A 13,100-nucleotide genomic window follows, 5' to 3' on the forward strand; every position below is an offset into this window, starting at 1 on the left:
CAATAAACCACAATGTGTGGACACAGCCCGATACAGATCCAAATGCAGTTACTGTATTTTTCGGAGAAAAATAAGAAAAACATTTTTTTAATTAAACGGTGGTGCTTTTTATAATCCATGCATATTATTGCTTAGCCGGGGGTTGTGGCTGCGGTGAAGCGGTGTCCCAGGGTCGCTGCTGGAGGAGGCAAGAGTGGGGTGATTCTGCAGGTCGCAGGTAGGGATGAGGGGGTGCTCTGATGTGCAGCGCGCTGGTGTGGGGGCCTTTGGCGGTTGCTGGCCGCTGCTGCTGGTCTCTCCGGTGCCCAGCGGTGCTGCGTGGGTGCCCGGCCCTGCCCGGGGCTCTGCCGACATTTTACGACATGCCAGAGCCCCGATACTTCGTTTCCCTGTGCGTGTGCAGTGGACTCCGATAATTTGTCCACCCACGCAGCACCGCTAGGCACTGGAGACACCCGCAGCAGCGGCCAGCAACCGCCGGGCACCCGCACCACCCCCATCCCTCGGCCTACACCCACAGTATCAGTAAGGCATGTACGCTTTATAAGACGCACCTGAATTTTCACAACTTTGGAGGAAAAAAGTGCGTCTTACAAAGCGAAAAATACGGAAATCCACTAATGTCACACCGAGCTTTATCATTCTAGAAATGAAAATTCAACTCATATCTGTCAAACTATTTTATTACAAGTCAAATAGAACTAAAATATATAAATATATGTATACATACAAATGAATGATGAGTTTTAGAAATCAAAACAATGAATTAAGGCACATTAAAGATTAATGAAAAAAAACAAAAACATTTTGTGCCAAAGTCCCCAGCGCTTCAGCTGCAAAAAATAGGGATTTTTGTGTATTCACCGAAAAATCCTATTCTCCAAGCCAATCATTGGGGGACACAGACAGTGGGTGTTATGCTGCTTGCCACTAGGAGGACACTAAGTAAACCAGAAAAAAAAGTTAGCTCCTCCCCTGCAGTATACACCCTCTCGCTGGATGAGATTTCTCCAGTTCAGTGAAAAAAGCAGTAGGAGCATAAACAGTGAACAATAACCATAACTATGTCAAAACCTAAGGATGCTACAGTGAGCCAATAGGCTAAACAGGGTGGGTGCTGTGTCCCAAATGATTGGCTCAGAGAAATGGATTTTACGGCGAGTACACAAAAATCCCTATTTCTCCTATGCCTCATTGGGGACACAGACAGTAGGACGTCCTAAAGCAGTCCCTGGGCGGGGAGCATACATCTGCTAATACCCCATGTACCACTGAGTCAACACTGTGGTACCGCCGATTGCAGGATGCATCTGCCGAGAGCTGCATCTGCAGAGGCCTGAGAATGAATTTGGTAATCTTTTGTAAAAGTATGCAGACTGGACCAAGTCGCAGCCTTGCAGACCTGTTCTGCCGAGGCCTGGTGCCGAATGGCCCAAGAGGCGCCCACTGAGTGGGTAGAGTGTACCTTAATCCCTGCTGGGACAGGCACGTTCCTGACGGTAGGATTCCTGAATTGCCAAGCGAATCCACCTGGCTAGGATTGCTTTTGAAGCGGCTAGACCCTTGCTATACCCCTCTGGAAGTATGAACAGGGCATCTGACTTGCGGAATGGAGCTGTCCGCGAGATGTACCGTCTCAGAGCCCTATCCACATCCAGGGTGTGGAGGGCCTTCTCAATGCGATGGACTGGTGCCGGACAAAAGGAAGGCAAAACAATTTCCTCATTGATATGGAAAGAGGAGACGACTTTGGGCAGGAAGGACAGGGACTTCCTGAGAACTGCCTTGTCCTGATGAAAATTCAGGAACGGAGGACGGCAGGACAGGGCCGCCAATGCCGAAACTCGTCTAATTGATGTAATTGCCACTAGAAAAACCACCTTCCAAGAGAGAACGGTAAGTGGCACGTCCTGCAGCGGTTCGAAAGGAGCCTCCTGTAAGAACCAGGTTAAGGTCCCATGATTACAATGGCCTTCTATAAGGAGGCCCCACATGGGAAAGTCCCTGAATGAACGTCTTGACCTGAAGTTTGGTGGCAATTTTGCGTTGGAATAGCACTAACAAGGCCGAAATTTGGCCTTTGAGCGAGCTAAGTGTGAGGCCTGACTTTCATAGAATCGTAGAGTTGGAAGGGACCTCCTGGGCCATCTGGTCGAACCCCTGCTCAAAGCAGGATTCGCTAAATCATCCCAGTCAGATGTCTGTCCAGCCTCTGTTTGAAGACTTCCATTAAAGGAGAACTCACCACTTCTCGTGGCAGCTTGTTCCACTCATTGATCACTCTGTCAAAAAGTTTTTTCTAATATCTAATCTGTGTCTCCTCCCATTCAGTTTCATCCCATTGCTTCTAGTCTTTCCTTGTGCAAATGAGAATAAAGTTGATCCTTCTACAATGTGACAGCCCTTTAGATATTTGTAGACAGCTATTAAGTCTCCTCTCAGTCTTCTCTTTTGCAAACTAAACATTCCCAAATCCTGCAACCTTTCCTCATAAGACAGGGTTTGCAGACCGGTCACCATTCTGGTCGCTCTTTTCTGAACTTGCTCCAGTTTGTTGATGTCTTTTTTAAAATGTGGTGCCCAAAACTGGACACAATATTCCAAATGAGGTCTGACCAAAGAGGAGTAGAGGGAAATAATGACTTCATGTGATCTAGACTGTATGCTTGTTAATACATCCTAGAATTGCATTTGCCTTTTTTGCTGCTGCATCACACTGTTGACTCATATTCAGTCTGTGATCTATTAGTATACCCAAGTCTTTTTCACATGTGCTGTTGCTTAGCCCTATTCCTTCCATTCTGTATATGCTTTTTTCATTTTTATTGCCCAGATGTAGTCCTTTGCATTTTTCCCTGTTAAAATCCATTCTGTTATTTGCTGCCCACTTCTCCAGTTTATTTATATCTTTTTGAATCCTCTCTCTCTCTTCTCTAGTATTAGCTATCCCTCCTAGCTTTGTGTCATCAGCAAATTTAATCAATTTATCAACGATTTAGATGAAGGAATTGAGGGTAAAGATGTTGAACAATACAGGGCCCAGGACAGAGCCCTGTGCTACCCCACTTGAGACATTCTTCCAACTGGATGTGCAGCCATTTACGACCACTCTTTGGATCCGATCGCTAAGCCAGTTATGAATCCACCTAACAGTTGCCTTGTCCATTCCATACTTGGTCATTTTTTCAATAAGGATTGTATGAGATACTTCGTCAAATGCTTTGCTGAAGTCAAGATATACTATATCTACAGCATTTCCTTGATCCACCCAATCAGTGATTCCATCATAGAAGGAAATTAAGTTAGTCTGACATGACTTATTAGACTTTAATACGGATTGAAGGAATTCCAATATGGCCGGAATGGAAAACACCAGAGGGGGATCGACCATGATCCTTGCACCACGAAAAGAAGGTTTTCCAGGTGCAGTGATAGATGCGCATGGACACAGGCTTCCTAGCACTAATCATGGTGGAAATCACATCATGAGAGAACCCAAAAGTTTCACCATAACCAGGTTCCCCGCATCATGATCCCACATGCTTTATGCATCCATTAGCCCTCTGTGTCTGTACTGTCACACGCTTAACATTATGGCTGGTCCATACAATCAGGGCAACTGTTACCACCCACCTTTCATGTCTACCTCTTTCCTCATAGACTGTAAGCTTGCGAGCAGGGCCCTCATTCCTCTTGGTATTTGTTATAATCTATGTGATTATTGTTATGCTGTAATGTCTACTGTCTCTACAAATCCCCTCTGAAATGTAAAGTGCTGCGGAATATGTCGGCGCTATAGAAATAAAAAATTTATTTTTATAATAACCCAGCCTGTGCTAAAATCTAAGATTCAACGGCTACGCCGTCAAAGACAGGTCCCCGTACTCCTGGTGGTAAATCAGGGCCTGCGAGAGTAGATCCATGCGATCTGGAAGTCGCCAGGGTACGTCGGCGACTAGTTGTATTAGTTCTGCGTACAATGCTCGGCGCGGCCAATCTGGCGCGACTAGGATCACTGGTACTCTTTCCATTCTGATGACCCTCGGAAGCAAGGGAAGAGGGGGAAAGATGTACGGGAACCGGTGCCACGGCAGAACTAGGGCATCCGCACCGATGGCGCATGGATCACGCGATCGGGCAATGAATTGAGGAACCTTGTTGTTTAGTCTTGAGGCCATGATATCCACATCCGGAGTCCCCCAACGATAACAAATCTGCTGAAAGACTTCCGGATGAAGAGACCACTCTCCCGCGGCAAGGCCTTGGTGACTGAGAAAATCTGCCGCCCAATTCTTTACGCCCAGGATGTGGATTGCTGAGATGGGCGAATGGTTGGTCTCGGCCCAATGGAGGATGTGACTCACTTCGTGCATGGCCATCCTGCTCAGAGTACCTCCCTGGCGGTTGATATACGCTACAGTCTTGGCGTTGTCGGATTGGATCCTGATGGGTTGACCTGCGAGGAGATGGTGGAAACTCCATAGAGCTAACCTGATCGCTCGTATCTCCAAAATGTTGATGGGGAGACGTGACTCTCGAGTTGACCAACAACCCTGTGCCGTGTGGTGACGAAAGACCACACCCCAGCCTAGAAGACTTACGTCGGTGGTTACTACTAACCATCTTACTGGGAAAAAAGACCTCCCTTGATTTAGGGAGGACTTCAGTGTCCACCACTTGAGGGCTTATGTGACCCGCAGGGACAGAAAGAAGGAACCGACGGTCCAGGGAGAACGGGTTCTTGTCCCAAGCTAACAGCAACGCATATTGTAAGGGACGGAGATGGAACTGTGCGATTGGGACTGCTTCAATCGCTGCCACCAGCTTTCCGAGAACTCTCATGCTGAAACGAATGGTATGAGAAGTCGGTCGGGAAAAAGTCCGCGCTGCCTGTTGTAAGGCTAGGGTCTTTACTGGAGGGAGAATGACCAACCCGCGGGAAGTGTTCAAGATCATTCCTAAAAAGGAAATCTGTTGAGCCGGTTTTGGGAAAGACTTTTTTATCTGCCATCCCAGGCGAGAAAGTGTATTTACTGTTATATCCACGGATTCCTTGCAGGCTGGAAGGGACAGACCCTTGATGAGCAGGTTGTCCAGGTATGGTAACACCACCACTCCCCGAGTGTGGAGAATGGCCATGACAGTCGCCATGACCTTGGTAATGACCCTGGAGGTGGTGGCGAGTCCGAAGGGCAAGGCAACGAACTGGAAGTGTTCCTTATGAATTGCAAAATGCAGGAAATGTTGGTGGGAAGGGCAGATCGGAATGTGAAGGTAAGCGTCCTTGATGTCGATGGATGCTAGGAACTCTCCTTATTCCATGGAAGCGACAACTGATCAGAGAGATTCCATTCGGAATCTCCGTACCTTGACAAACTGACTTAACAGTTTGAGATCCAGAATGGGCCGCATCGTCCCGTCCTTCTTTGAAACCACAAAAAGGTTTGAATAAAAACCCCTGAACCTTTCGTGCTGAGGGACCGGAATGATGATTCCGTTCCTTTGCAGAGCCCGAACAGCCCGAAGGAATGCTCTTAGAATTTTCTTCCCCCCCCCCCCCCCCCCCAAGAAAAAGACATCTCGTATCCGGAGGCCACCAGCTCCCTAACCCACTTGTTGTTGACGACCGCGAGCCAGGTGTGACTGAAGGAAAGTAGACGACCGCCTATTTTGTCGGTGTCCGCCGGATACTGCAAGTCATTGCGTAGAAGATCTACGAGATCTGGCTCCTCTAGATCCAGATGCCCTAGGCCTGGGCTTCCAAGAGCGGTTAGGTCTGGGATCCTCTGTCTCCTCGCGGGGACCGACCTGAACCGGAAGAGACTGTAGAAGAGGACCAACTGGAGTTGTTGCGAAGAGATCGAAAGCGCGTCGGCTGTTGGTTCCGAAATGGCCGAACAGCCTTTTGTTGAGGAAGGAATTTACTTTTTCCCCCGGTAGTATCAGAAATGAGCTGGTCCAGTTTCTCTCCAAAAAGATGACCAGTTTGATAGGGCAGAGAAGTAAACGATCTTTTAGATGTGGCATCTGCCCGCCAGTCGCTGAGCCATAGGGCTCTTCTAATGAAGATCGCATTAGCGGCAGTTTGAGCAGCGCAATTGGCGGCATCTAAAGAAGCGTGCACTACAAAGTCCGCTGCGTGAATTATCTGCCTGGCGACACTGGTTGCCTCCGGAGGAAGACTGGTGCCCTGGAAGGCTGTAATTAAGACTTATGCCCAAGCGGCTAATTGCCTTAGTGACCCAAGTCGCCGCGAAAGATGAAAAAAGCGCCACTCCTGAAGGTTCAAAAACTGAGCGGGCAAGGTAGTCAATTTGACGATCGGAGGGGTTTCTGAGGAGCCCTCACAAACGGATAGGAGCGTTTTAAAAGCAAGACGCGATACAGGAGGGTCCACCAAAGGGGACTGTAACCAATCCTTCATTAGGTCTGGAACAAAAGGGTATTTTGCCTCAGTATACTTTTGCCCTGTGAACCGCTTATGTGGCCGATCCCTATGTTTCTGGACAATGTCCTTAAACTCCGGATGGCTGATAAATAACCTGTATACACGTTTGGTTCTCTTAAATGAGATAGCGTGTGCTGGAGCGGGAATATTTTCCTTATCCAACTCCAGAATCCTGTTGACTGATTCTATAAGAGAATCAAGCGACTTTTGGTCATTTGGGGGATTCTGAGGGGCTGACGTTTCAGATTCGAATTCAGAGTCGTGCTCGCTGCGAACATTAGGAGAGGGAGAGCGAGAGACAGAACTCGCCGATGCTGAAGCGTGACTAGAGGACGCGTCATGGGTCCGCTTTCTAGAGACCTGACCATCCCTTGAACGAGTACGGCCCCTGCTGGTGGACAGTTCCCGGCCGTCGCCAGAGCCCTCCTCGGGAGGTAAAGACGCTTTCTGCCTTAAAGAGGTCTCCCTGAGTGAGTCTATAGCCTGGGTAAGTGACTCCACCGACCGTGACAGGGACGTAGCCCACTCAGGGGATTAAACGCAGGAAATCCGTCAGCAGCGGTGCCGGCGAGGGACGTTTGAGCGCAAGCCGGGTCACAGCCCGTGCATAAGGGATTAGTCTGGGCACTGGGCAAGGCAGTCTTGCAAGTGGTACACAAGGTAAAAAACGCGGCGTTCTTCTTAGCAGCCCGTTTAGCCTCCTTAGATTGAGACATAGCGCTCCTGAAAGGGTTAAAAGCAGAGTCTGGTCTGCAGCTGCAGGGAATGTGCCGAGAAGGGGTTAAGCTTTGTTCCTATGCGGTGTCCCCGGGAGGAATAGCGGTGGCCCTGTGGTGTCACCCGATATCCAGCAGAGTGCGCGCCACACATTCCGAGTCCAGAGAAGGCTGAAGTAAATGACATGGCCCCCCGAGACTAGGATTGCGCGTCTCGTAAGGGACGAGAGGCGCCAAGGAGGGGGGACAGCGGCGCAAGCGTGTGTGGCGTTATTCAAATTGCGGTCTAGTAGGCCGGAAAAGCCGGGTACTACATTTTTGGCCTACCCGCGGTAAGCGCCGAGTTTGGGGGGGCGCCTGTGCACCTCCGCTGAGACAAAGTCAGCACCTCTCCCATGAAACAGGACCCGACCCCATACCTCTACTCCAGTGCTCAGGCCGGCCACGCTGTCCGGGGCCATCCATGCAGGTCTTCTCATCCTCCTGGGCTGATGTAGCAGAGCTGGAGTCGTTCTTAAAGGGGTATGCTCAATCGATCCTCCCTATGGGCAGGGGGATGGAGAGCTATGGGGATGATTTAGGGCATTCGGAAGCGCTGTTCCAGTCTTTTCCATTGCACTCCATGCTTCGTCTGTCGCGCTCCAGAGCCCTCCTCGTGCCCTCGTATCTGTGGATTACCGGGACCGTAAAGGAAGCATCGCCAGAGGAGTCAGCCCCGTTTGTCGCAGGAAAGTGTACGGGGAGGTATACTCCGCGTGCTTGCCTGTTGCTGGTTCAGGGGAGAGCGGGCCGTAGAAAGGAACAGTCGCCCCCTTCACTCCGTTAATTAAAAAATTACAGAAAAATCAAAAAGGAAAAAACGGTGGGGTCTGAAGCCAGATCCAAGTGCCTCCTACAGACACTAAGCAAGAACTGGAGAAATCTCCTCCAGCGAGAGGGTGTATACTGCAGGGGAGGAGTTACATTTTTTTCTGGTTTACTTAGTGTCTTCCTAGTGGCAAGCAGCATAACACCCTCTGTCTGTGTCCCCCAATGAGGCGTAGGAGAAATTGTATTGCATTACTTAACACAAAATTAATTTCTCATTGAATACACTATAGGACATGAAAATGAGTAAAGGGAAGGGGATCTAGGTGGGCCCTATGCCATAGATAACACGTCCTAGGATGACCCATAAAACAAAACAAAAAAAAAAACATAAAACAAAGCCCCAAAAAAAGACATAGAGAAGCATCAAAGTACAGACAGTGTAAGGCAACTATGGTAAAGGTGAGAACTAAATATTGGACAAAGGAAATCAAAAGGTGGTAGACCCCCACAGGACCAACCCTAGCAAGCCGTCGGAAGAGGGGAGGATAATTTCAGAGATCTTAGACTCCTCAATTGGACATCGGAGTGGCGCTGGGTCACACCTATTTTGGCAGAACATGGATGGTGGAGGCACCAGCACTCCACTTGGTGGAGAGATGACAAATGAAGAATTGGCATCCAAAGAGGTTACTGTGGAGGGCACGGCGAGAGAAGATGGAGGAAACCCACAACACCTAGAAGAAAATAAAGACATTTATGTAAGTAAAATCTTGCCTAAGGTACAAAAAGCCACGGCCGCCCTTCCCAATATTCACACCGTGATCTAATGCCAATCAGCTAAAATGTACAACCTGAACATGAGGTTATTACTTTACATTCTGATCAGACTGTATGAAGCCCACTACCACGTCACAGCGACCAAAACAGGGGGGCCCTAGCCTTAAAGGTGCAGCGCCGGGGGAAAACCTTGGTTACAGCGGCAGCGTACTTCCTTCCCTAGGCAGACCCCGAGCACGAAGTCCCATGCAACCTACACCCACTTCCCCAGTCAGACTCCCAGCATGCAGTCCCATGCAAGCAACATCATCCCCTTCTTCCCAGGCAGACCCCCCCTTCAGCATGCGCACGCAGCCCCAAGCAAGCAACATCACCCCCTTCTTCCCAGGCAGACCCCCCTTCAGCATGCGCACGTAGCCCCAAGCAAGCAACATCACCCTCTTCTCCCCAGGCAGACCCCCCCCTCCAGTATGAACATGCAGCCCCATGCAAGCAACATCACCCTCTTCTCCCCAGGCACACCCCCCCTCCAGCATGCACATGCAGCCCCATGCAAGCATCATCACCCTCTTCTCCCCAGGCAGACCCCCCTCCAGCATGCACATGCAGCCCCATGCAAGCATCACCCCATTCTCCCCACGCAGACTCCCCTCCAGCATGCACATGCAGCCCCATGCAAGCAACATCACCCCCTTCTCCAAGGCAGACCCCCTGCAGCATGCAGCCACATGCAAGCATCATCACCCCGTTCTCCCCAGGCAGACCGCCCTCCAGCATGCACATGCAGCCCCATGCAAGCAACATCACCGCCTTCTCCCAGGCAGATCCGCTCCAGCATCCAGCCCCATTCAAGCATCATCACTCCCTTCTCCCCAGGCAGACCACCCCCCATAACGCACATGCAGCCCCATGCAAGCAACATCACCCCCTTCTGCCCAGGCAGACTCCCCCCCAGCATGCACATGCAGCCCCATGCAAGCAACACCACCCCCTTCTCCCAGGCAGACCCCCTCCAGAATGCACATGCAGCCCCATGCAAGCAACATCACCCCCTTCTCCCAGGCAGACCCCCTCCAGCATGCAGCCCCATGCAAGCATCATCACCCAGCTCTCCCCAGGCAGCCCGCCCTCCAGCATGCACATGCAGCACCATGCAAGCAACATCACTCCTTCTCCCCAGGCAGACCACCCAGAAAGCACATGCAGCCGCATGCAAGCAACATCACCCCCTTCTTCCAGGTAGACCCCTCCAGCATGCACATGAAGCCCCATGCAAGATTCATCACTCCCTTCTCGACAGGCAGACCCCCCTCCAGCATGCACATGCAGCGCCATGCAAGCATCATCACTCCCTTCTCCCTAGCCAGACCCCCCCCCTCCAGCATGCACATGCAGCGCCATGCAAGCATCATCACTCCCTTATCCCTAGCCAGATCCCCCCTCCAGCATGCACAAGCAGCCCCATGCAAGCAACATCACCCCCTTCTCCCCAGACAGACCCCCCTCCAACATGCATATGCAGCCCCATGCAAGCATCACCCACTTCTCCCCAGGCAGACCCCCCCCTCCAGCATGCACATGCAGCCCCATACAAGCAACATCACCCCCTTCTCCCCAGGCAGACCCCCCTCACGCATGCACATGTAGCCCCATGCAAGCAACATCACCCCCTTCTCCCAAAGCATCCCCCCCTCCAGCATGCAGCCCCATGCAAGCACCATCACCCCGTTCTCCCAAAGCATCCCCCCCTCCAGCATGCACATGCAGCCCCATCACTCCTTCTCCCCAGGCAGACCACCCAGAAAGCACATGCTGGGTGGTCTGCCTGGGGAGAAGCAACATCACCCCCTTCTCCCAGTCAGACCCCCCCATCCAGCATGCACATGCAGCCCCATGCAAGCAACATCACCCCCTTCTCCACAGGCAAACGCAGCCCCATGCAAGCAACATCACCCCCTTCTCCCCAGGCAGACACGCCTCCAGCATGCAGCCCCATTCAAGCAACAACACGCGCTTCTCCCCAGGCAGACCCCCCCTCCAGCATACACACGCAGTCCCATGCAAGCAACAAAACCCCCTTCTCCCCAGGCAGACCACCCAGCATGCAGCCCCATGCAAGCAACATCACCCTTCTCCCCAAGCAGACCGCCTTCCAGCAGGAACTCAACATCACCCCTTTCTCCCCAGGCAGACCACCCAGCATGCACATGCAGCCCCATGCAAGCAACATCACCCTTCACCCCAAGCAGACCCCCTCCAGCATGCCCATGCAGCCCCATGCAAGCAACATCACCCCCTTCTCCCAGGCAGACCCCCTCCAGCAAGCACATGCAGCCCCATGCAAGCAACATCACTCCTCCCCAGGCAGACCACCCAGAATGCACATGCAGCCCCATGCAAGCAACATTACCCCCTTCTCCCCAAGCAGACCCACCCTCCAGCATGCACATGCAGCCCCATGCAAGCAACATCACCCCCTTCTCCCCAGGCAGACCCCCCCTCCAGCATGCACCCCCATGCAAGCAACATTACCCCCTTCTCCCCAGGCAGACCCCCCCTCCAGCATGCACCCCCATGCAAGCAACATCACCCCCTTCTCCCCAGGCAGACCCCCCCTCCAGCATGCATCCCCATGCAAGCAACATTACCCCCTTCTCCCCAGGCATCCCGCCCTCCAGCAAGCACATGCAGCCCCATGCAAGCAACATCACTCCTCCCCAGGCAGACCACCCAGAATGCACATGCAGCCCCATGCAAGCAACATTACCCCCTTCTCCCCAAGCAGACCCACCCTCCAGCATGCACATGCAGCCCCATGCAAGCAACATTACCCCCTTCTCCCCAAGCAGACCCACCCTCCAGCATGCACATGCAGCCCCATGCAAGCAACATCACCCCCTTCTCCCCAGGCAGACCCCCCCTCCAGCATGCACATGCAGCCCCATGCAAGCAACATTACCCCCTTCTCCCAGGCAGACCCCCCCTCCAGCATGCACATGCAGCCCCATGCAAGCAACATCACCCCCTTCTCCCCAGGCAGACCCCCCCTCCAGCATGCACATGCAGCCCCATGCAAGCAACATTACCCCCTTCTCCCAGGCAGACCCCCCCTCCAGCATGCACATGCAGCCCCATGCAAGCAACATCACCCCCTTCTCCCATGGAGACCCCCCCTCAAGCATGCACATGCAGCCCCGTGAAAGCAACATCACCCCCTTCTCCCCAGGCAGACTCCCAGCTCTTGCATGAACATCCACCTACCTGATCTGTGACCCCAAAACACTCCAAATCCCGCTATGACACGTGCTCTACGGAGAATGACCCCAAACCACTCCAAATACCGCACAAAATGCTCCAATTCCCACCATGACATCCGCAGCTTCCTCTGCCTGCTCTGCTGCTCTATGTGGAGGAAGAGGCCCCGCCCCTTGTGGTCACATGGGCATGACGTCAGCAGAGGTCCTTTAGCCGACTTGGATTTAGCCTCTACCGTGATCTCTGGGGAAAGTGGTTGTCACGTGGTGCAGTGCGCATGCGGAGTTGTGTATGAGACGAAGTGGGGCCGTGCGTGCGTAACGTGGGTACGGCGGAGCCGTGCGTGCGTAACGTGGGTACGGCGGAGCCGTGTGCGTGCGTGCGTAACGTGTGTACAGCGGAGCCGTGTGTGTAACGTGGGTACAGCGGAGCCGTGTGTGTAACGTGGGTACGGCGGAGCCGTGCGTGCGTAACGTGTGTACAGCGGAGCCGTGTGTGTGTGTGTAACGTGGGTACAGCGGAGCCGTGTGTGTAACGTGGGTACGGCGGAGCCGTGTGCGTGCGTGCGTAACGTGTGTACAGCGGAGCCGTGTGTGTAACGTGGGTACAGCGGAGCCGTGCGTGCGTAACGTGTGTACAGCGGAGCCGTGTGTGTGTAACGTGGGTACAGCGGAGCCGTGCGTGTAACGTGGGTACGGCGGACCCGTATGCGTGCGTGCGTAACGTGTGTACAGCGGAGCCGTGTGTGTGTAACGTGTGTACAGCGGAGCCGTGTGTGTAACGTGGGTACGGCGGACCCGTATGCGTGCGTGCGTAACGTGTGTATAGCGGAGCCGTGTGTGTAACGTGGGTACGGCGGAGCCGTGCGTGCGTAACGTGGGTACGGCGGAGCCGTGCGTGCGTAACGTGTGTACAGCGGAGCCGTGCGTGCGTACCGTGTGTACAGCGGAGCCGTGTGTGTGCGTAACGTGGGTACAGCGGAGCCATGCGTGCGTAACGTGTGTACAGCGGAGCCGTGTGTGTAACGTGGGTATAGCGGAGCCGTGCGTGCGTAACGTGTGTACAGCGGAGCCGTGTGTGTGTGTGTGTAACGT

At 52.8% G+C, this 13,100-nt stretch overlaps 1 protein-coding gene across 2 annotated transcripts; it reads right to left on the reverse strand.

Moving 5' to 3' along the window:
- Positions 1 to 2,461: 2,461 nt before the first annotated feature.
- LOC141088250 (uncharacterized) lies at positions 2,462 to 12,247 on the reverse strand. 2 transcript variants are annotated; one of them, XM_073574256.1, is made up of 2 exons: positions 12,117 to 12,247; positions 2,462 to 8,708 (listed from the first exon to the last, which is right to left on the reverse strand). In XM_073574256.1, the coding sequence occupies exon 2, from the start codon at positions 5,149 to 5,151 to the stop codon at positions 4,126 to 4,128; it is 1,026 nt and encodes a 341-aa protein (XP_073430357.1). In that variant the 5' UTR covers positions 5,152 to 8,708; positions 12,117 to 12,247; the 3' UTR covers positions 2,462 to 4,125. The 2 variants fall into 2 exon arrangements, with proteins under 2 accessions (XP_073430357.1, XP_073430356.1); XM_073574255.1 differs by having other exon boundaries at positions 12,013 to 12,229.
- Positions 12,248 to 13,100: the final 853 nt, after the last annotated feature.

This window comes from Dendrobates tinctorius, unplaced genomic scaffold, assembly GCF_039654945.1.
Source record: "Dendrobates tinctorius isolate UK_male_01 unplaced genomic scaffold, ASM3965494v1 ptg000038l, whole genome shotgun sequence".
NCBI classification, from domain to species: domain Eukaryota; kingdom Metazoa; phylum Chordata; class Amphibia; order Anura; family Dendrobatidae; genus Dendrobates; species Dendrobates tinctorius.